Genomic DNA, 24,657 nt, shown 5'->3' with positions numbered 1-24,657 from the left:
CTAAACTGACAATAGTCTTCATAGTTGAATAAAAAACAAGAACAAGCTTTCCATGGTTTTTTAATTCAGCATCAACAGAATTCTACTTTGAAGCATTTTTTTTCTCAATTTGATTAAGTACCTTTAGCAAACAAACTTATGTATTCACGTCAGAATTGAGCCCCTTAAACTGTTAAACCTTCCCTGGAAGATGCAACATAAATCATAAAATAGTACTGTCCCTTAGGAGCAATTAACTCCCTTATGTAGCATAAACCAGAGCTTCAAATTCAAGTCTCCTATGCAAAGGCCCCTTTTGGTTTAATTGGTACTCATAAATAAGTCATCTAAAAAGATGAGTAATAACATATTGCCCCTCCAACTGTAAATTAATGATGCAGAAGTACTGAACACTGGCAATGAACACCAAAGATCTATGTTTGTGCATCGTCACCAGTTTTGTTTTTGCTGTAACTTTCCTAGAGTAAGGGCTGCAAGTGATTTAAAGGCTATTGACATTGCCCAGATTATCATTTGAACTTTTTACTGGTATAACAAAGGGGCAGATTGAGCTCTTAAGAATCTCAACTGCATTATGATAGAGCATCCTCTTTACTTACATCCTCTTTTGAGGATTAAAAAGACATCCCATTTCAGAGCCTGCTGTTCACGCTGGGAGATACTTCATAGTTTTTGATCCACAGTTGCTTTGAAATAAGCCTCCTTGAATTCATCCCTTCATTGATGTCAACTTGATAACAAATCTCTAAAAGAATAACATGGCAGAGAAAAGGAAAGTGCACGATCGGACCATTTTAAAATACAACAATTTCCTGTGTTCTGTAACAAGATTCTTCAGTAATAAATTTTAAAGGAAATCTAGTGGAGGGGACAGATTGCTCAATTTTAAAATCAGACTTTAATGTTGGCATGTGCTTAATGCTTTTAATAAATGACATCAAAATGCTAAAATTTCAATGCAAGTTAGAACTATGAATTTTTACCAATGTGAGGTCTAAAAATTCGAGTGGTATCTATGTATGAGTAATGTGGTTGGCTTCCACATGTAAGGAGTATCTTCTCAATTGGCTAATTATGTGGAAAAGGAGTGTAGGCTGCTAAAAGATTTGGGTTTAAGCCAAGTAGTTTTTACTTAGTTTTCCGCAGAAGGATCTTACCTAGAAACATGTTATTTGTGGAAATCCATTGTCCAAATATGTGTCTGGACAAACTGTTAGCAGAATAGAATTTGTAGTCTGTGGGGTAGGGGGGACGATTGTACAAGAGGATACCTTCATCATGGTTTATAGTGTAAGTGGATTTGCTGCGCTTACCATTTATGTGGTTGGTGTATATGTGGGTTTTTAAAATTTATAACAGTATTAGAACTATCACTTTTAGAAGCAAATATCTGATAATATGATGTGGATACTAAAGTATACTGTACAACCAGCATCAGCCCAGCAAGTTTACATGTATTTCAAAATAGGGAAAATTTGCTAGTTTATGACATAATGGAGGAACACCTTTTTCACAGGTTTTCTTCAGCATGAATCACATCACTACTAGCTTAATTTTTATGAACATGGTTTATGAATCCTTTGCATTTGACTTCCCTAATGAAGGTAGTTTTGTCAAACATAGGACATATTTCTTATACTTGTCTTTTGATTACAAGGTACTACTTGAGTTTTATAGTCTATTTCCAATTGTACTCAGAATCACTTACTAATGAGTAATTACCTCTTCCTGTCATCTACCTCTTCTCAAAAGGTTTATGACCAGGTTGTAGACATGAATTTTGCCGGTAGCAGCTCTGGTAAACTATTAGGAAAAGTGTATCTGTAAAGCAATTTAGATTGTATGTGCAAAGGCAACTTCATATAGACAACTAATAAAGGTGATCAACCAGACTTTATTATGGTATAACAGGAGGGAGTTCGTAGATAAGCACTTCCTTGAATATCTCACTGTATTTAGTTGCACTTTATCTTTGAAAAAAACAAACCCTCTTTCACTGAACAAAGGCAGATAGTTAACAAATGTATATGAAGCATCTATATATTTTAAATTAAAAATTCTTAAATATTGATAACCTATATGGTAGAATCTCTGAAAACAGGAAAAATCAAAATTACCAATTCAGTGGACTATTGGGACAGTTGAAGTAAAGCATGTCTTCAAGTTTGAGTTAAGCAATTAAATTTTTAAAGTAAAATGTTTTAAGGTACATTTTATAAATATGTACAAAATGCAGATCTATTTGATGCTTTATTCACGTAAGTAAAATACTGCATATGTAAAGAGAGACGCCATCATCTCTAAAAATTATAACCCCCTAGAATTAAAAACAAAAGTAAACAAAATACCCTTTAAAGAATATTCACTGTATGAAACAAAAAGGGAACTATTACAACTTAAATAAAATTTATTTTTAAAAATGTTTTCAAGTCTGATTCTAATGTGTACTGATTTACGCATTTCAATAATTACATGAAAGACCTACAGGGGGGAAAGGTTAACAGTACTTAGCAAGTTAAAGAATAAAAATCTCTCTTTTTCCCCCCCTACCTTCTAGTTGACAAGAGGGAATAGCTAACAATCCTGTTTCATAAAAACAGCTGTAGTACTGTGCTTTGAAAAATATCTGGCGCATATTATTCTTACTACATCACGTGATTCTGTTGCCCTTAAGACTTCTATCTAGCAGGAGCTACAGGTTCCAACCCGGCACTTCAGGTAATGAAAATGACCCAAAAAATGCTTTAAGATAAAATAATGTGGCATATCTTCTGAAATTTCTTGAAGCAGATTGTCAGATCAAAATCTTTAGCTTTAAATAAAAAGTCCGAAAAAGACTGCCATTCTATTGTTGAAATAATTGCACTCAAATGATCTATAAAATGGACTGGGCTGACATTGGTTCTTCTATTAACTGATTTAGTATAAAACTCTCTATATTTTCAGCAAGTATAAATAATTGCAAGGATCTATTGCTCCATTATCCTCTGGCCTTCTAGTCTTATTTTGTATTGAATTTTTGTCTAATGCAGAATTTGAAAAGTTTAATACCATTTTCTCTTTGATTAAATACCAGTTCCTTAGCTTTGTAGCCTTAAAAGGAAATCTGCTTTAAATTCTGAAAATCAGTACCAAAAAAATGTACACAGCTTATTCTAATTACTAACATTTACAAAACTTACTCCATCAAATTAAAAAAGAGTGAAATAAAATATTTTTTAAAATAGTGCATACAAGGCACAAGAGCTTCTTAGTACATTTACTGAAGCCTAACGTTTTGGCATCAACAAACACGCCACTTAGTTTATCTGAAACTCAATTTCCAAACAGCATGCCATTTAGTTACGTTGAACTAAATTTCCAAAAGTATATGATTTTTTTGTTTGATTTGCATAATTTAATCTTAGGTGTTTGAAGAACTATAAAGTTTAACTCATACTTTTGATGAGAGGACACAGAAATAACAGATATAAATGAAAGAATGTATTGACCCAACAGGAATTCTTAACAGAAATTCAGTATTTTTGCCATGTTCAAGGAAAAAAATGAAAAAAAAATATTTTAAAGCCAACCTGGCAAAAGAATATCATAAACCAATCTTCATTATTGTTGTTAATAGATTTTTCCCCAATTTAAAAAGACTAAAAGATGAAAAATATATTTCAATGCCATAGAAATGTATTCATTCTGAAAAATTTTCTAGCCAATTGCTTACCAGTGAGCTCAATCTTCAATGATCATACTTCTTTTCCAGCAGGGAATAAAGCTAGACTTAGATTAAAGTCTAGCAAAAAATGGATGGTGATCTTCAATTTGTAATGGATTCACAGTTACTAAGTTCACTCAGTTTGAGGCTGGATTCACATCAGAGAGAATAGACGACTGATTTGCTACTTCCACCTCATAGGTAACTAATAGATTTTACAAATAAAGCTTATCATTATAATGTGATTTGAAATATTTTAAATCTGAATATCTTAGTCTTAATGTTTTGATTAGAAAGTTAGATGAGTAATGGGCATTTTATGTGATAAATTGTGCTACCCAAATATTTGGGTGAAAACTGGCCCATGAATTTATTTTAAGTTTTTATGATAGAAAGTATTTTCACCGTTATCATAAACCATAATTTTAATCTTTCACAGGAATTTGTATTAGTTGAAACAGTCTGTATATTGAATAAAAATGTGATGTTTTAAGCAACGGCTTGCAGAGAACTAATCAATTCATATTCTGCATATCCAGCCAAAGGGAAATGGAACCACTGGCCAATGGTGCCTTCCTGTGAGAAGCCTTTTCCATCCATATACAGCATTAAAACCTTGAAATGAAACAGAAAACATGAAACGATTCTGTTAGCTATAAACAACAACAAAAAACTAACCAACTCTTTCATTCAACAAACAACTCATTCATTGTTTCAATAACATCCCTATTCAAAATTAAATGTCTTCTGTACTAGTTATCTCAGGAGAGGAGTTCTTGAATATAGACCTCGACATCAATGCTTCTCAAACTATGATGTGCATATACAAGACTATGGGATACTGTTAAAATTAAGAAGATTCAGATTTTAATTCAGTCAGTCTAGGGTGAGGTCCAAAATCCTGCATTTCTATTAACCTGTCTCAGGTGAAGCTAATGCTACTGGTTTGGGGTCCCAAACTGAGTGGCAGGGTTCTAGGTTATTCTGCATTTGTCCGAGGCTGGTAGGCATTTAGGAGTGACAACTGAGTTCAAAGGAGGACTTAAGAAATAATTTTGAAATTTCATGTGCATAAAAACACAGCATTTTTTGTTTATATTGTATAAGAGAGAAGGTTGGATAGGCTAAATTTAGCACTAATTTGGCTCTAGGCACATTATAACTATTTGGGAAATATTCCGACTAAAATATTTTATTAAAAGGCCACAGATCATTTACTAATGTAGTTCAAAAAGAATATGAGGGTAACATTTAGTAATTAAATTAAGCATATCAATATCAGGTAATATTGTTCAACATGAATGAAATGCAAGTCTGAGATGTAAAGCAGAAAAAACTATTTTGAAAACTATTTGGGATATTAGCTACCTTAGGAAAACTCAATTTTTTAAAGAAACATTTTACTGTCACTGGTTATGTCAATAGAATGAAAAATACTACATCAGAAAACCATTTTTTTTATGTCAATGCAGATGATTCATGCTGGCATGTGGTTATTATGACCACTAATGTCTTATATTCAAATGTAATAAAATCAAGTTTCTGTGAGATTTTTAATTTTAATGATGTCATTTTATCACTTATTTACAAAATATTTATTGAGAACCTGTGTGTTATGCATCTGGTACTATGTGCAGTGTTGAGAATAACGATGAACAAACGCAATACTGGTCTTGTGTCAAAATACTGGGATGTCTACATGACAGGGTATTACTACGTAACACATGACCTCAAAAACAATGGTAATTATAACTCATAATTCAAAATACTCCAAGAACTCCTGTGACACTTTATATGCTTTACAGAACTGTTCTATGAAATATTTATTTTATTAGTGGTACTATAGTGATTCATATTTGTATATTTATAGTTATATTTTAAGATTTCTATAAATTTAATGTCTCCTTGATATTTAATCAAATTAAGATTACATTTTCACTCCCCTAACCATAGTTAGGATTAATCTAACTATAGTTACCATGAATGGTGACTATACCATCATGTACAGTCACCCAGGACTGAAAGAGTCAACTAGCAAATTGCCAGATCAGTATTTTGCAGTTATTATATTTCACCAAAATGAAAATAAAACAAATTTTAAAAAACAGATTAAGAAAAGATTTTGAGGATTAAAATGGGTTAAAAACAAACACACAATTAAAAAACAAGAAACTCAGATATCCATGAAGTACTTTGATACAGATGACTTTGTTTTAGATATTAATCTCTTGCTTCTCTTAGACTTTAGGGTTCTAGATTGCAGTTTTGTAAATACAGAGTTGTATTGATGATGTTCATGTTTAAGTCATTATATTGTGTTTATTATAATGGTATATATAGTTGTTTATTTTCTTTAGATGTTTATGGCTTTGTTCCAAATGGGCTCTTTATTGTAGCTTTTTATTGGCTGTAGGCTTATAAATAGATTATGTATTAAACTGACTTGGAACTACAGGTTTAAGAAAATCATGGTTTAAAGAAAATTATTTGGAACACCTATTATTTTAAGGATGGCTCATACTATGGGGTCCTACTAGGACAAAAAATAGGGATGACCAGTTTACACTAATAAGATGTAATTATCTTGTACTTAGACCCAGTGAAATTCTGCTAATGGGTGGTCAAGGACATGACCACTGTATACCCAGAAAGACAGAAAAAAATAAAAATAAAAAATTGCACAAGCCTACGAAATGACAAGATAATTGTCATGTAAAGTTCAATACTTTAGGATCAATTCTTGCCATTTAATGCATTACTATAGAAACAAATTTTGTTCATCAACTTATTTCTATTATCATGTTAACCTAAACAAGAGCTAATACTGAAGCTCAGTCCATGTCCAGAGGTCTCCAGTGTGAGTAATACAATCCCAAGGGTCAGTTAAGACATCTTTTAATATGAATCACTCAAAAATAAACATTTATGTAAACTACCCTAAAAGAACTGGAAAAGTGTTAAAAATATAAAACAATAAAGAAAAAACTTATCTTACTTTCATAAAGTACAAATTTATTTTGTTTGAAGAGTTAAGCGTCATTCTCCATGGTTAATGCAGGATTGCTCATACCTTCAGAAAAGAATATAAATTAGCAGTTTTTGGTTGCTTTTGAACAAATAGGCACAGATCTGTTTATTCATCCATGAATTCTCCCCTCCCCCAGTATACTTCCAAAGATGCCTTGTTTCTAGTGTGGGTGTTTATAATATGGTCATATAGAAACACACACACACACACTCGCACTTCTCATATCACCTTAAATTATTATTTCCTAATTCTTCATTGACCTACCTCATTCTAGTCAAACTAAATCTTTGAGCCCTTTCTCATCTCATCCTTCTCATGTTTCTCTTCCTCCTTTTACATCATCCTTTAAACTTTAGTTTCTTACTCATCTAGCAAAGTAACAGAAAAATTAATCTAACATGCCAAATAACAGCACATAAAAACCAAGAAATCCCTTCCATGTTAATATAGAACTATGAGACACAAATCCCTTCTGAAAGAAAGAGCTCTTTGTCTCTCCACCCCCAAAAACTGACCCCCCAACTATATATCACTTCTTTGCCTCTAAGGAAACTGATGGATTCAAGAGGCAAATACGTGTCATCAGTTTTTGTTCAGGTAATTCCTAGTCCTTCCCATATATTGCAAAATGGAATGGGTAGGTTTGAAGGTGAAGAGAGACCAAATTATGAATATTCAAAGGATGGGGTTAGAAAGCCTGTATTTTAGGAGAATATGACTGATTATATATTAAATATTGACCTTAGAATATTTACTTAGGACTAGCAATTTGTTTTTCACCACTACTAAATCCCAAAGAGATTTCAAATAAACCAGTAAATACTTTAAAGTGCCATGAGCCAAAATTATGCAGCACTAGGAGAGAGTTTGAAGAGAAGACTAGAAATGAAGAAAATTTTGAAGAATTCAATTAGTTGGCCTTGTAATTTTCTGGCTAACAGTGTCTTGATCGTGGATGTATGGTTTTGTACTCATTTATAGGGACACAACACATATGTACTCATACCTACATATATGATCACATTGTTTTGTTTAATCCTTCCTAACCCCGAGAAATAAGTATCTTACAGATAAGGGAGCAAAGTCTAAAAGAGATTGGGTAACTTAAATATCACACACTGATTAGGTGCCTAAATTGGGATCTGAAATTAGGTCTCTCTGACTTCAAAGCCTTGCTTGTTCTTTGCCAATAAAGAGGTAATCAAAAGATTAAAATCAATAACAATAATGAGAAATATGAAGAAATAACAGGTAGGTAAAGTTAGGTAATTATGCAATCACTTTACTTTGCCCTTTTGAAATTGGATAGAAATCTTAGAATAAAAGAACTGCATAATTTAAGATCTTTATCAGCAGATATTTTTCAACCTTTTGTCTGAATTGATCACATTTTTCCATTTAAAAACAAATTGTATTTTGAGTTTATTTCTGTCATTTAATATGCAGTAATAAAGATTGGTTCTTTAAACTGGAAAAAAAAAACGTAATGTACAATTATCTTTCACAAAATGATTTTCTACAGCTAACAGACAATCAAAGTACTTCACAAATAGATGTTCCTGAAAATAATTCTAAATTTACACTGGGAGTCTGACTCCAAAGCAAGAAAAATCCTATAGGTAATATAATAAAATTTTTTCACCACTTTCACCTTTCAAAAATAAAATATATCAGAAAAGCCAAACAAGCACACTCTTACCAGCTTTGCCTTTGCCCAGGTTTGTGCTGCTCTCTGTCCAAGATTGAGAATCAGTAAGAAGGTGGCTCTGGGACTCTCTCAACGGCTTTGCAGGAAATTGATGGTTTTCAGGACTGAATAATAATCATTATCACAATCATCAGATTAACCCTTGACAGTATTAAGGTGAGTGTTTCTCAAAGTATCGAATGCAAACCATTCGCAGTGCAAGATATTGTAGGAGTTACCCAAGAGAATTTGGGGAATACAGGAACAATTAAATCATACTGACTCACAATAAGAAAAGTGTTCTCTTTTCAGTTCTTTTCATTCCTCTGATTACAATAAGATGACAATTTTTAACTCTGGCAAATTTCCATTTTTAATATATAGAGTAGGCCTCAGCCTTACACTTTAGCAGGTGAGGGAATCTAGTTAGAACCTAATAGTATTTTATTTTTTAAAGTTATATTCTATTTACAACAAATTATACTAGCTTCTCATTTATGACAGTTATACAAAGTTTGGTTTAAAAACAAATGTCAGTGCCAATTTGAATAAATACATTAAAGAAAAATATTAATTTTTGTAAGTGGATATGGAAAAAATACATAAAGGTGATGGTATATCATATATAAAGGTGATTGACTTTTTCAAGTTTGAGGAAAAGCTAGTGTTTCTAAAGTGCCCTAACTGGTCTTGAACCAAGAACCAAGAATTCTATATCTTCTTTGATAAGACCGAAACAACAAATTTGAGTATTATCATGCAGGAATGTTGAAAACATCTGACTCTATCAAATCTTACAAACCTGATGTTTAATTTGAGGATATGAAGAGTCTTAAAACAAGAATTTAAGGTTTAAAATTTAAGTAGACATGCCACATATCAACATATTGGATGGCATGAAAAAATACACATAAATTAACATTTCACTTAGAACAAATTATTGGCATAGAAACTATTATTTTAGAATATCCTGAAATAGTAATTATAATAATGTTCAAAAGAAAAAAAACTACTTAAAATTCTTCCAAGAATAATTTAACATATTTTAGTTGTCTATAACTATTATATTTTTAAAGGACATACTTTTGCTCCTTAGTAATTACCTCATAGCAAAATTTGAGAATATTTCAATTTTGTGCAGCTTTAACATACCCTTATTAAAATATTGAAGGTAAATCTTTTTTTTAAAAACAAAGCTTGTCTCCCATTCATATGAAAAAAAAAAATCTCTTTTACTCTAATTCTTATTATTCTTCAGGAAAGAGACCATATTCCAACATACTAACTAGGTCCTGGTTTGGGGACTCCTTATAGATTGGTTACTGCTAATAGGACTTTAACAACTGGCAAGGATCCATTTATTCAACGATATTCGTTGAGTACCTATTACATCAATGAATAAAATCTTTGATCTCATGGAAGTTTCATGGTAATTGAAGAAGAATAATCATAAAGAGAAATATATAGTAAGTCAGGTGACAATACAAGCTATGACCAAAAAAAAAATGTATGGGGAATTGGAGAAGCAGATTATTATCTTACAAAGGGTTTTCAAAGATGGCCTCTATTGTGAAGTTATACCTAAATAGAAAGTGAATGAAAAGAAGGCACAGACCATTCAGAATTCTGGAAGAAGAACATTTAGGAATAGGAATTAGCAAGTACAAAGGCACTAAATATGGGACATCTGAGAAACAGCAAGACCTGTGTGTCCGAGGATTATGAGTGATGGGAAAGTGATGATGGATGACATCAGAGAGGTGTTGGGGGCAAGATTAGACAGGACAAGGCAAGGACACTCATTAGTCTTTATTCTAAGATGGGAAATCAATGTAGGGTTTTGAGCAGAAGAGTGACAAAACCTGATTTATGTTTTAAAAGGATCACTCTGACATTTTAATTGAGAAGAAACTGGAATAGGGCAAAAATGGAATCAGGAAGATTAGTTAGGAGGAATTAAAACAATTTATGTGAGAAATGATATAGATATATTTTGAGGGTGCATCTGACAGAATTTGCAAATGGAGTAAATACAAGGTAACTGAAAGAGAGGAATCCAGGATGACTTCAAAATTTCTGGTCTGAGCACCTGGGGGAATGGAGGTCATGGATACTGATATGTATATGGAAGAATGGAGAAAATCAGGTTCAGAGTGGGCATGAGGGTGTAGATGAATGGAATCAAGAGTTCTGCTTTGTACCTGTTCAGCTGCAGATGACTTTTAGACATTTGAGTGGGAATGTTGAGCAGACAATCAGATATAAAACTCTGGAGCACAGAGGCGACACCAGCATAAACCATAGAAATTTATATGCCCTAATCAGGGGAAATTATAAAATTCTGTAGAAGAGACTTTAGCTGTCAAAATCCAATCTTAACAGGAAAAGCCTGGTTTCTTGACCTTTTCAAGATCATCTTGCTTGGTAACAGTGCCAGAACTAGGATTTCTCTCAATGCCCATGGTACACTTAGGAGACATACTATTTCTAAATCCCAAATAGTCTTAAACTACAAAAAAACATTAAAACAAAGGTACAAAAACATTACTTGAAAACTCTTAAATTTCATATAAGCTTGAAAACATGTTCTAAATAACTTATTAAAACTAGATTTTTCTGCACCAAGGTATAAGAAAAACCATTAACATTTAGCTCTGTGGAATTTTCAAGCCAAAACTCACAGGGCATGACCCAATAAGACTCTGGTGCCTTTGAATATCCCTGTGAAACACATCAAAATGGCCTGCTCATCAATTGATAAGAGTCTGGAATGTACATCGCTTACTCTGGGATGGGGTGGCAAGTAAGCTTCATCTCTGACAATTTAAAACAACTTGAAATGGCTGCCAGGGTGTCACTGCCTTGAGAAACATTCGGGGGTCACGCCAGGATCCACAGGGGAAAGTACTGTGATCAATAAGAAATATGCACTAGATGGAAGGAATGTAGCCAGAGGTGCTGTATACATGGAATTGTGGCAAATAAGAAACTCTCTGAAATTTAGCTAAGAATGCTATTATGGTTATGTTTTTGCTATTGGCTTTCACTCAGAATTAAAAGTGTGGTCATATTCAAATAACTCTGTCTTAAAGATATAAAGATTAGTGTTTCAAACTTGAACATTCATATATGTATAGCATTTTAAAAGTTTAAGTAGTTTTGCCTTTTGCCAGTTAGTAGCAAATTTCTGGTCTTCCTCAAATTCTTGATAGACAGGAAAGAAACTTAAAGCAGGGGCAAAAGTCTCCAGACCATAAATTTCTAAGAACCCTCCCTTCTCTTTCCAAGGAAATGGTTCAGATAATGCTTAGAGGTCTTTATAGAGCACCAAGAATATGGTGCACACTACTAATGGAACTGTCAAGTGGGTGTCTGGGGTTCCATCTGATCCCCAAAGTCCTTATCTAGGGAAGTTTTCTCATCTCTACAACAGTTACCACAGAGAGGAAGGACCTAGAGAGTCAAAGGGAAAGCTGACATTGTTTGCTCATCTGATCACTAGGGAAACGAATATGGACTCATACATATTTTTTCTTTGAAGCACGACATTTAAAAAAATCATAATATATTTCAATCAACCAAAATGTATAGAGAATTAACACCTGTTTACCTATCACCCAGATTAATAACGGAATTTTACAAGTATAATTGAAGCTCCCTATGGACCCATCCCCAGTCATACTTTCCTTCTTTCCTCATTCTAAGTGGGAACCATTGCAGTAAATTATCTTATGTTCTTGAAATTTTTTTTCAAAGAAACATACAACCAAAGGATACATGAGGATAAAATATGTTATTTGAAAGTAAAACAGAAGAAAAAAATGGAATTACTTTTTAGATGTTGAATTCAGTCCTGCAGGAGTAGATGGTTGTTCAGGATCCTGGTTAACAAGGCAAGTTGGAAAGGAGCAGCCATCACCTAGACTATAATTAAAATCAAAACTTACAATTGAGCAATAAAAAAAGACAACAGAGTGACACTCTGTTAGAGTGCTGATGTCTGCGAGCAGGACATAATTATACTATGGACAAAACATGTGAATCACACACTGGTTTCAATACAATATGTTTAGGGAAATGAGATAACTGATTTCCACATTGATATAATCATGAGTCATAAAATCATACTTTAAAAAAGAGGAGTTCCTATGCAGAATTATAGAGTTCTTTTATCGGATTACTTTCATTCCTTTAAAACCTGAAAATTTTCACAACAAAGTACCTTGAAAAAATGGGTAGCAGCCAGTACTTCTTTTCATCACCAAAAACTTGCCGCATATTTTTACTGAAACCCAAGCTGAATCCATTCTTATCTGTTCCATGTCGAAATACTGGACTTCTAAATGCCTCTATAAAAGATAATAGAGCAATCACATGAGTAAAGTATGTATCAGCTAGTAACCCCTATATTTAGAAGTGATTGAATTAAACAAAGGAACTCGGAAGTCAGTGGCTAGCCCCCTGTGAGTACTTATGTGCCTACCAACAGCTCTGCAATATAGATTGTTTATTTTGTTTTAAAATAATCATAAGATACAATTACATTTATTTTAATTTTTAAGTAGCTTTTTTATTATAATAGCAGCACATGTGCATTGTAAGAAGTTAGAAACTATAAACAGGCAAATACGTTAAAACTTTGTATCTTCTAGCTCTTGATAGATGGGTGGATAGATGGATGGATGATGGATATAGATATATACAAATCTATATAGTTTTTTAACCAGAATGAGATTATACATACATTCTACAACCTGCTTTTTACAGTCAATAAATTCCATTTTCCAATTTCATTAAAATTTTATCTCATCCAATCATACTTTTTCCCAGCTAACCAATACATGGACTTTACAGCTGGTGTGTCCAAACCAGGATGCAGTGCTGCAGCACCGTACACTGTATGTTATGCCCACTCTGCGTGAGGAAGCCGTGGTTCAGAGAGGCTGTGGGACGTGCCCAACATCACCCAACAAATACATGTCAGAATGCTACGTTTTCCTCTTACACCATGCTGAGATGCAAAAATCTACAATTTTATTTTTGGAATATGAATAAACATAGAAGTATAATGAGTTTTGTCCATTATAAAAACAAAAACGAACAACTCTAACAAGCCCATTAAAGATACTATGAAAAATGTGGCAATTTGCAAGATCCTCAGCATTTGTCACCCTAGGTTACATGACTTTATATAAAACATATTTATAATTAGAGGACCATATTGTCCAGAGTATTACATGTACAATCTAGAAGTTTTAGAACTTAAAAGTTTCTAGAAGCAATTCATTTACTTTTGATGAATTATAATTTAATTGTCCAACATATAATTTGAAATAAGACACTTTATTTAAAAATTTGTTTATTATACCAATTTTCACCCTAATAGTATCTGCTGTAATAAGATTTTAGCTGAATATTAAAAAATAATATTCACTGACTATATACTATTATTAATCTTCACTGACAATAATGGAATCTCACAGTTTGAAGTATCCTTTGAGAGCATAAGGATTTATAAACTCTGGTTATATTCCCAAACTCCTAACCTTAGTCTAGAAGACTCTACTTAACAGAGTGAGTCCCCACTTACTTGTCAAACTTCATGGTGTATTTTTTGTTCTTTAGCTTTCTGTGCTCCGGCTATGTGGATAGTGTCTCAAACATTTCTAGCTCTTTTCTTATAGGGTTTTTTAAAAATATGAGGTGAAATTCACAGAACACTAAATTAGCCACTTTAAAATGAACAATTCAGTGGCCTTTAGTACATTCACAATTTTGTGCAACTACCACCTATATCAAGTTCCAAAATATTTTCATCACTCCAAAAGAAACCCTAAACTCATGAAACAGTCACATGATATAGCATGTTTCATTACTTCATTACTTTTTATGGCTGAATAATATTCCATTGTATAGATATACCACATTTTCTCTATCCATTCATCCTTTGATGGGCATTTGGGTTGTTTTCAACTTTTGGCTATTAAGAATAGTGCTGCTGTGAACATTGATGTACATCTGTTGAGTCACTGCTTTCAATTCTTTTGGGTACATACTTAGGAGTGGAATTGCTGGGTCATATGGGAGTTCTATATTTAACTTTTTGAAGAATTGCCAAACTGTTTTCACAGTGGCTGCACCATTTCATATTCCCACCAGCAATGTGTGAAGGTTTCAGTTTCTCCACATCCTCAGCATTTGTTTTCTGTTTTTTGTTTGTTTTTTATTACAGCCATCCTAGTGGGTACGAAGTGGTACCTCACCATGGTTTTGATTTGTATTTCCTTAATGACAATGATATTGAACATGTTTTTATGTGTTTGTTGGCCATTTGTATATTTTCTTTAGAGAAATGTTTATTTAAATATCTAGTCAAATCCTTTGCCAAGTTTTAAATTGGACTGTTTGTCTTTTTGTTGTTGAGTTGTAAGAGTTTCTTGTATATATGGATACTAGGCCCTTATCAGGTATGTGATTTACAAATATTACTCTCATTCTGTAGGCTATCTTTTTACTTTTTCTATAATGTCCTTTGACACACAAATTTTTAAATTTTGATAGTGCCCAATTTATCTATTTTCTTTTGTTGCTCACGCTTTTGGTGTTGTATCTAAGAATTAATTACCTTTTTTGAGATCCTGAAGATTTATCCTTATATTTTCTTCTAAGACTGTTATAATTTTAGCTCTTCCATTTAGGTCATTGAACCATTTTGAGTTCATTTTTGTATATTATGTGAGGTAGGGGTTCAATTTCATTCTTTTACATGTATATATCCAGTTGTCCCAATCCCACTTGTTAAAGATGCTATTCTTTCCCCATTGAATGGTCTTAGTACTCTTGTTGAAAATAAAATGGCCAAAGATGTTTAAGTTTAGTTCTGGACTCTCAATTGATCCATATCTTTATTCTTATGCAAGTACCACACTGTTTTGATCACTATAGATTTGTAGTAAGTTTTGAAAAGAGTAAGAATTTTAAAAAAGATTTTACTGGATATTGTTTTTGCTATTTGGGGCCCTTGAAATTCCATATGAATTTGAGGATCAGCTTATCTATTTCTACAAAAAAAGGCCATTGAAATTATAATAGGAGTTGTATTGAATCTAAAAATCACTTTGGATAGTAGTATTGTTATCTTAACAATATTAAGTTTTTAATCAATGAACATGGGAAGTCTTACCATTTACTTAGTTCTTTAATGTCTTTCAGCAATGTTTTATAGTTTCACTATACTAGTGTTGCTCTGCCTTGGTTAAATTTATTCTTAGGTATTTTACTATTCTGGATACTTTTGTAATTGGAATTGTTTTCTTAATTTTCTTCTTGGAGGATTCACTGCTGGTGAATAGAAATACAACTGATTTTTTGCATATTGATCTTGTGTCACGAAACTTTGCAGATGTTATTTATTAGCTCTAATTGCTTTTATTGTGGATTCTTTAAGGTTTTCTATATGTAAAATCATCTGCCTGAGATGTTCTGGCTCTTCCTATGACTGACATCTTAGGTTAAATATGTTTTATTTTGGTGAGCTATTCCCTGATCACACTATCTAAGTAAGTTCACTTCTACCATCTCCAGCCTTTGATTCATACCTCAGCATCCTGTTTGTTTCTGTTAAAGCTCTTTGTATTTTGTAATTACTGTTACATTTGCTCCTTGATTTTCTGTGCCCCTCACTAGGCTGTTTTGTCCTTTAATCACCACTGAATATACAAAATGCTTTACATACAATGGACAGTCAATAAATATATGGAATGAGTGAATTTATTTATGTCTGAGTCACATACCACAAAACAATGTGGGAAATAAGAATGATTTTTACCACTTCCGGACAGATTGTCATTTAATAATATGGCAATTTTTGATGAGTAACTATTTATGTATTTAAAGTTCTGTTAACTACAACAATTGGATACTCACCTAATGTAGATTTATTTTTGCTGACTAGCCAACAATGATAGCCAAACAGAGAAGACAAGCTGACAGAAAACATAGCTGCAGCAAAGAATAAAAACATAATATGGAACTTGGCTTGAGTATCAGGTAGACCATTCTATAAAGAAAGGAAAAAAATAACATGTTTTGTCAAAGGGATAAGTATTCCCTACTTTTATAAGATTTCTTTTTTTGCTTAAAATGTTTCTTAAATTTAGATATGGAAAAAGGTACATGGCTTTATGTAAAAACTTTGAGAAAAAACATATAGCATCATATTAAAATATATGTTTACTGGAGTATGAATATATATGGAAAAAATATTTAAATTTGGGATATTTATTTTGTTTTGCATAACTAAATCATAGAAAAATTATGGCAGTATGGTAGTATGTGTGTAAACTATACCAGTAGAAAGCAAGATGAAAGGAACTATAAAATATACTTCTGAATTTACTACCTGAACATGTTTAAACATAATACAGATTTATAAATGTTTAAATAGTTTTATTACAATGCCAGAAAATAAATGTTAATTGGCACAATTTAGCTACTATACTCATTGATGTTTTACATTACTACAAACACCAGCACAAGTACAAGAACACATAAAACAACACATCAACAATAATGATTCAAGCTATTTTAAATAATAGCATCACAAAAAAGATCAACACTGGAGTATAACATTTGTCTAAAATAAATCTTACAATATCCATGAGATAAAATAGGCCAACTGAGAGCAAAACTAGTTTGACTCTCATTATATGTATTGTCTGAAGAGACCTGGACTTGCTCTAGAATGCAGGCTTAGGGCTATGGACACTTAGGGAAGGACCAGGGTGATTAAGAGGCTTCCCCTTCTGATAGACGGGCATACTATTTCAGTACCCTGTCATACCTATCAGATTGACACAGGTCACAAGATTTCACTGACAGCAGAGTCCTCACAGTGAGAACTCTGGCCATTCCTTTACAAATATATTTATGATTGGAACTAAAACCATCCACAGGAATGAGGAACAGTGGGGTGCCATCCTCTCAGACATTCATTAGGGATCGTTCTTCAAGCTGGACAACGGAAGTACACTTGAATGCTAGGAGCATATCCATGGACCTGTGTATTCCTAGTGCTTACAATGTACCTGGCACAGGGGAGGCATTCAATAAATCTTTAGTTTGAATGTGGTTCAAATCTCACATTAAACGACATAGCAATTCAGAAAGTTTACCATGATAATGAATAATTGTATGAAAATAATAAAGCAATCCTAGCAGATAGTAACTGTTTTTTACTATCATTTGGTATTCATAGGAGTATCTTTGGATATTTAAAATACTCAATTTGTTTTGCTTGCATTTAAAATAAATAGTGCAGAAAAAAATGAACTATCTAAAAAACTATCTAAAGCCTAATTGAGCCATGCTTAATAAAAATTTGGGACATAATAGATGTAATAGTTTAAAAAATAATCTTTTTACACATAAAGAAAACACTTCTATTTTTAAATACTAAAAATAAATTCTTATACAGTTCATTCTTGTCATTGGCAGTGGTTATGTTCTGTAAGGTTGCCATGAACACTGAATTTGTGAATACTGAACGATTTCTGCTAGGGAAAATACAGCCTTAGGTTCCTGTGAGCTTCTGGTCACAGCATTTTTGTCAAATGATCAATATATAACCTTGTGTTCTGTGTGTTTCTGCTTAAAGACACCTTATTTAATATGTATTGTTGATTCACTAACAGAGAACTCGTGCCCAACATCACTACAACTCATGCCTGAAGGAAGCTTATCTAACACATGTATTCTCCATAAAGCATATCACAGTCTTCTTTTGCTCAGAAACACCAGACAGTACTTTAGCACTATGCTTTAAGACCTTACTAAACAGTGAAATCACCGATGAAAAGCACAAAAATGCAAAAAAACATGGTATTAAATAGACTGAAAAGCACACTTGTTTAACAGTACAAAGAGTTGAAACAAAAGGCAAAGCGTAGCCTTGTTTGATCTCAACTGGGAGTGTGCACATGGGGCAACTCAAACTTTTAGCCACTCTGTGCATGTTCTGCAAATGACCATGAAAGCTCTGAGAGTACTGATTTGGGGGATGACAGATAAATTTTAACAAGTTGGTGAATTCACAGATACAGAATCTGCAAATAATCAGGATTGACTATATCTAAATGAGCTCTATTCTATAAAATTAGTGTCTGAAATAGTTCACAAAAGAAAATCTATGTTATATATTTTTGTATACTAAAATAGTTCACCAAGGTAATGACTTACTGTCCAAAATTTGATAAAATACTGTAAATCTGTAGCAGCAATAAAAAGGCAGTACAGCAGAGAATAAGCCAAGAAAAGGAGGAAAAATTTATAATTTGAAAATCCGACACAGTTGTTCACCCTGTTAACAAAACAGAAACAACATTTCCGTTAGTTTTACGTTTTCAACCCAGGTATACATTAGCTCAACCTTAACACAGTGTTTCGTTTCCTATCATTTGATATGTATTGACATTTCCTTAACTGTAATTCATAAGATTTCTTTACATATACAAACATCAAAAACCAATTTTACTAAAAAGGAATTTCTGTGTTTAGATTTTTAAAATATGTTGTATAATATTGCTTTGCTCAATCATGAACTTATATAACTGTGCAGTTGACACAGGTTTGAACTGCACAGGTCCACTTAGGTTTGTTTGTTTGTTTGTTTTTTCCTTGTAACCTTTCTCCTCTTATTTATTTTTCTTTCTGAATCTTTTAGAGCATAAGTTCTTTAAAAATACTAGATCACCCAACCACATACATTTAGTAAAGTTCAGGACTTCTTGGCCATAATGATTAGAGTTAATATCAGTCAGATCATGTTTAAATTATGTGAATGCAAACCAGTGAGAATGTATTTCTAATTCTTGACTTGCTTATTTGATAAGCCAGTTCTAAGCTCTGTCTCTGCCTCTTTTGTCTTTTTTTGCCAATTTCCTGGAGGAAAATTATATTTCTTTGTTGTATTACTTTTTTTTGTATTTTATTTTTAAATTACAGTTAACATTCAATATTATTTTATATTAGTCTCAGGTGTACAGCATAGTGGTTAGACATTTATATAATTTATGAAGTTATTAGTCTAGTACCCATCTGGCACTATACATAGATATTACAATATTATTGACTATATTCCCTATGCTGTACTTTACATCCCTGTGACTATTTTGTAACTACCAATTTGTACTTCTTAATCCCTTCACCTTTTTTCACCCAGCCCTCCCCAACCTCCCTCCCATCTGGCAACCATCAGTTTGTTCTCTGTATCTATGAGTTTGTTTCTGTTTGTGTGTTTGTTTATTCTGTCCTTTAGATTCTACATATGAGTGAGATCATGGTATTTGTCTTTCTCTGACTTATTTCACTTAGCATAATACCCTTTAGGTCAGGGGTGTCCAAACTGCAGCCCGTGGGCCAACTGCGGCCTGCATGGCCCGCAGCAAATTCCAAAAATATATTTAGTTTACTTAAATAAACCAAGTGAGGCAATACGTATTTCACCGTCAGTGAGTGGCCTGGCTGTTTGTGTATTTTACCGCATATGGCCCTTGATGAAAAACATTGAAAAAAGTTTGGACACCCCTGATCTAGGTCAATCTATGTTGTCACAAGTGGTAAGATTTCATTTTTTTAATATGTATACTTGGATTGTTTTCAATAAACATATAGTCAGCCATCTGTATTCCTGAGTTGCATAGCTGTGGATTCGACCAATACTATTTTGTACACTTAAAATGTTGTTAAGAGTGTAGATCTCATTTATGTGTTTTTACCACAATAGAAAAGTTTAAAAATTTAAAAAGTTTTAAAGGCAAACATTTACTTGCCTTATGAATAAACTGGAAATTTAGGAGGGAAAAGAAAGATAAATGTTTTTATTTTCTACCTCAAATAATAGGCAAATAAGGCAAAGGGAATAATAGCATTAGATTTAATAATTTTAGAACTTAAATAGTATATGACAAGTAAATTCATAAAGAAGCCCAAACTTGTGGGTGCACATTGTATGAAAACAAATGTGTCAGAGATTCCAGGGTGAGTGCAAACCAATTACTGAGATTATCTTTTATGACATCTCAATGAAATAATGGCAAGAAATAATATTGCAAAAGTCCAGGAAAGCCTACTGTAGCTGTTTTTTTTTTTTTTTTTTCCTCAAAGGACACAGGATATTCCCTTAGCTAACTTGTATTGGTTTCAAGAGGGGAGGATGGGTAGACAAAGGCTGGGGTGCTGTGAGGTTGGACAAAATGAGTGAGGACAGTGACTCTTTTATGGACGAGGGGAAAATGAGGAGGCATAGGAAAGATTGTTTCTCTTCCTACAGAAATGCAAGCAGCAGCTTTTATATTAAATGATAAGTAGCATTTTTATAGAAAGTAAAGTAAAATGATGTTAATCATAGATTTTCTAACATCTAATTTAGGTTACTTTAACTTCTACTTAAGAACATGATGTAATTTGCCACGTCAGAGCCAGGAAACACAGGAGAAAGTCAGTAAATAAAGACCAGGTATTTTAGAGTTTGATACGTATTTCAAACTTAAGTAAATATAACAATATTCATTTAATATTTAAATTTAATACTAATATTTATTTTTAGTGTGGACTAGAAATAATACTGGTAACTTTTCTTTTTTCACTTTTGAATTTAGAACCACACTGTGTGTAATCTACAAACTTTATTTCAAATTTTAATTTGAAATTTCAAAATAAATAAGGTGGCTGCTCCATTCAGCTGGCAGCAAGTGAATATTAGGCCCTTGCAACCAAACCCTTCACAAATTGACCCGACTACTGCTTCCTGTAAGGGAGCGTCGGGAGCTGAGATGGTGGCTGGGAGAGTGGCTGCAGCAGGGGAGGCAACCCTGGAGAGGAACAATTTCAGAGAAGTTGAAAGGTATTAGTCAGGTCATTCAACTTCTTCCCCATCGCCACTTAAGGGTGAGAGTGATGACGGTAAGTATACAGGTATGCAATCTGAACCCACTTTTAAAAACTCTCTAGTCTTAGAGTTGTTCCCCTTCACTTATTTGATAGGGTCTGTCAAAATTTGAAAGATTGTCAAATTGTGCTGTAAGTTTCCTATAAAGCCAAATTAATTGCAGGTTTAGAAAGAATGCTAGCATAGTAAATTATTATTTTCTACTTTTGTAATCCTGTGAATATAGCAAGGCGATGGCAAGCTTTATAGGCGTGCACTAGTTTGGGATTAATCCTGATTGTTTCCACTTCTCCATTGCTTATCATCACAATCCCTGATAACTTTATGTTAGAAAAATCGGAGTCAACTCTAGGAACCTGATTTCTTTACCATTCTGCTAAATTATATCTAGAATACACCATTATCCAGAAAGAAGCGTGTCTTAGTATGGGCTCCCCCAAAGCAGATCCTGAGAAAAGAACTTATATATAGTTTATTCAAAAACAAGGAGGGGAGAAAATCCAAAAAAGCTTGTGTTCTTAATGAGTCCCTCACTGGTTGAGGGTGGCTTCTTGAAGCGTTAATATTCTGTCCCTTCTGAACTGCCAGGCTTAGGAGCTGAACAAACCTCCCCAGGGAAAGAGCATTCTCAGATAGAGAAGCAAAGAAACAAGTGGGGAGCTGTCAACAGGCAAGGGAACCGTCTACTGCAGGTGCAGTGAACTCACAGGTAGGTCATGGGGATATGGATGGGGCACTGACAACCTCTGCGGCTGGAAGGGTCAACACAGGAATTAAGGGGGATTAAGATGATTTATAACTGAAGATAAGGGGGGACAACTACTTGCTGAGAATGAAAACAAAATGAATGAAAGAATGAGGAAAACAGAAGAATGAATACAATGAAAATTAATACAAAGGGAGAATACTTATTGAGATCTTTGTTTGAAAAGAACATTGTTCTCATAGGAGTTAAAGAGTCATAACTTGCTAAAGAAGAAAATCTAGGCAGAGAGAATGAAGGGGTATCTTAGAGAAGGATATAGAATATTGTAAACCTGACATTCCCCTATTGTTTCCTGCAGCTAAGATAACCATTCCTTCTATGTATAGGTTTCAACTTATACCTAGTATAGATTTGTGGACATGTCTACCTTTTTCAAATGCCACCTGTGAAAGAAGATAAAGCTTGTGGAATAATCATGCTTAATGTCCAAATCCCACCTAGCTGGCAACCTCAGTATGATTAACAAAGGAATGTCCACACTGGGATAAAAAAATCAATCTTCATTAGTTAATTAGATCTTATAAATAATCGTCTATTAACTCCCCTAATTTCATGACTTAGAAATATATTTTTTTAAATATTAGTAAATTTTAACTGGAAACTCTTGTTTAAACATATGTGTGTATTTGCATATTTGCTATTCTACTCCGTAATGCCAAGTTTTATGTAAAACAAATTGTTAAAACTTTAGATGAATAAATTATTATGAACTTCAGTGAGGTACTGTGTATGATTTATATGTACATTTTGGTATAATTTCTGGAGATTATTTTAGAATCTCTATATTTCTGCATGTGCATATAAAGAACACCATTTGTTCTAAGCAAATATGAGAAATTAACTTTTAAATTGTTAAGCTACTGGTTTTTTAATTATTTCATGGAAATTCTCCTTTAGGCCTTTTTGAGCTACATAAGCAAATGTCAGCAATCAAATCTGAAAGTACCTCCTAGATCAGCTAAGGCAAGATTTTATTTATAAAAAGATTTAAAGAGATAAATGATTCCATTTTTTAAGGTGTAAGGGACAAAAACTTGTTTAAGTACAGAGGCATACTCACCATGGGCAATGATGATCCATCTTCAAAATACATCTAAAAAGAAAACAACATACGCACACGAAACTCAACACCTCATAAAAATGTAATCACATTAAATTATAAAAAAAATATGAATTTTATTTCAAAAGAGTTGTGGCAAGTAAAATATTGCAAAATTATTTACTTATCTGAAAATTGAATAAAAGCAAAAGTCCTCATCTAAAAATAAACACTATAACCAATTCCAGTTATGATACAATAATAGAACTTTAAATTCAAAATACACTGCTTTAACATGCAAATCAAATAATTCGTTTTCTAAAAACAATGTGATATGTTAATACAGAATTATTTTATGCTAAAAAAAGTACAAAATGTGAAATGTGAACAGATTTACTGAAAGTCTGGATAAAACTTTTCCTTTAATATCAATCCTTAAGCCAATTGGTTATACTAAGTATATAATAACATCTGACTTTCATGAAGTCAGTTGAATTATCTTTATAAAGATGGGAAAGAGTCACAGAAGAAGTACTTAGTAAATCAAACTAGCCAAGTCTGAGCCGCTAAATATCATGCACTTCATTCGTGTCAGCAAGAATCTGGGGGGGAGGGGGGGCAGGGACAACTGATTGTGACCCTAAGCCACACTCGTATTAACGTAAGTGATTGTTCCACTTATCTTTCCTAAATAAAGATCTGAGAAGCATGAATAAGGAGAAAAGAAAACAATCTAGAAAACAGTGAGAAAAGAAACCAATTAAGTAAAAAGACCATGAGCATGTAGACATTTTAAAAGTAAAAAGTTTTCTTACTTATCGCAGACGGAACAGTGATGGCAGCGGTCTGGTTTTATAAGTTGGCATCTGTCACAATATCGGATTGCTAGGAACAGAAAGCTCCACTTAGCCTTTGATTTGACAGTGAATTGAACATGCACTTAAATGGCTTTTAGCATCTAACCAAATCTAAATTCTAAAAAGCATACTGAATTTAAATCTGGTAAAATTGAGATATTCGACTCTGTTTAAATACCAAAATGGAATGACTTGCCTACAGCCTCAGTTCCTTGGAGAGGTTTCCCAAGAATAGAGGATTTTTTGGGGTAATCTTTCTAAGGCATCCTCAATTGTCAGTTGTTATCGTAAGGCTCACGATGGGTGTAAACATGTCCATTTCTACCAAACTAAACACAATGTCTCCCTCAAGTAAATCAATTATTTCCTGAACCCTGCCAGGATAACTAGGTGAGGGTATAACCACATTTTAGAAATTTGTGAATGAACTCTATATGTTGCTTAAATTGGGAATGAGCTCACATTTTCTCTGTTGGAAATATAAGTTTGAAGTGAGTATTGGAAGAAGTACTTCCAACAGATCATTTTAATTATTGTAATTGAAGTTCTGATCCTTTCTTCTCTAATACATATACCAAAGACAGTTATGGATGACTGGTTTCAAAGGCTATTTCAGTCCACAGGCATC

General features: G+C 33.0%; 1 protein-coding gene and 1 long non-coding RNA gene across 2 annotated transcripts in view; one reads left to right on the top strand and one right to left on the bottom strand.

Moving 5' to 3' along the window:
* Positions 1 to 1,874: 1,874 nt before the first annotated feature.
* Positions 1,875 to 24,657, bottom strand: part of ZDHHC2 (zDHHC palmitoyltransferase 2) — a 57,071-nt gene continuing 34,288 nt past the window's right edge. The window contains exons 5-13 of the mRNA XM_019737958.2: positions 23,988 to 24,057; positions 23,194 to 23,226; positions 18,658 to 18,778; positions 16,348 to 16,480; positions 12,644 to 12,770; positions 12,253 to 12,345; positions 8,434 to 8,546; positions 6,702 to 6,776; positions 1,875 to 4,321 (exon numbers count right to left, since the gene is read on the bottom strand). Coding sequence (XP_019593517.1) covers positions 6,736 to 6,776; positions 8,434 to 8,546; positions 12,253 to 12,345; positions 12,644 to 12,770; positions 16,348 to 16,480; positions 18,658 to 18,778; positions 23,194 to 23,226; positions 23,988 to 24,057 — 731 coding nt within the window. The 3' untranslated portion in view covers positions 1,875 to 4,321; positions 6,702 to 6,735. The remainder of the gene's footprint in view (positions 4,322 to 6,701; positions 6,777 to 8,433; positions 8,547 to 12,252; positions 12,346 to 12,643; positions 12,771 to 16,347; positions 16,481 to 18,657; positions 18,779 to 23,193; positions 23,227 to 23,987; positions 24,058 to 24,657) is intronic.
* The window catches only part of LOC141571047 (uncharacterized), a 30,963-nt gene continuing 14,807 nt past the window's right edge, over positions 8,502 to 24,657 (top strand). Inside the window, exons 1-2 of the long non-coding RNA XR_012495539.1 lie at positions 8,502 to 8,598; positions 21,956 to 22,076. This is a non-coding gene — a long non-coding RNA (uncharacterized LOC141571047). The remainder of the gene's footprint in view (positions 8,599 to 21,955; positions 22,077 to 24,657) is intronic.

This window comes from Rhinolophus sinicus, linkage group LG04 (assembly GCF_036562045.2).
Source record: "Rhinolophus sinicus isolate RSC01 linkage group LG04, ASM3656204v1, whole genome shotgun sequence".
Classification (NCBI taxonomy): domain Eukaryota; kingdom Metazoa; phylum Chordata; class Mammalia; order Chiroptera; family Rhinolophidae; genus Rhinolophus; species Rhinolophus sinicus.
This window is presented reverse-complemented; position numbering and strand designations above follow the sequence as displayed.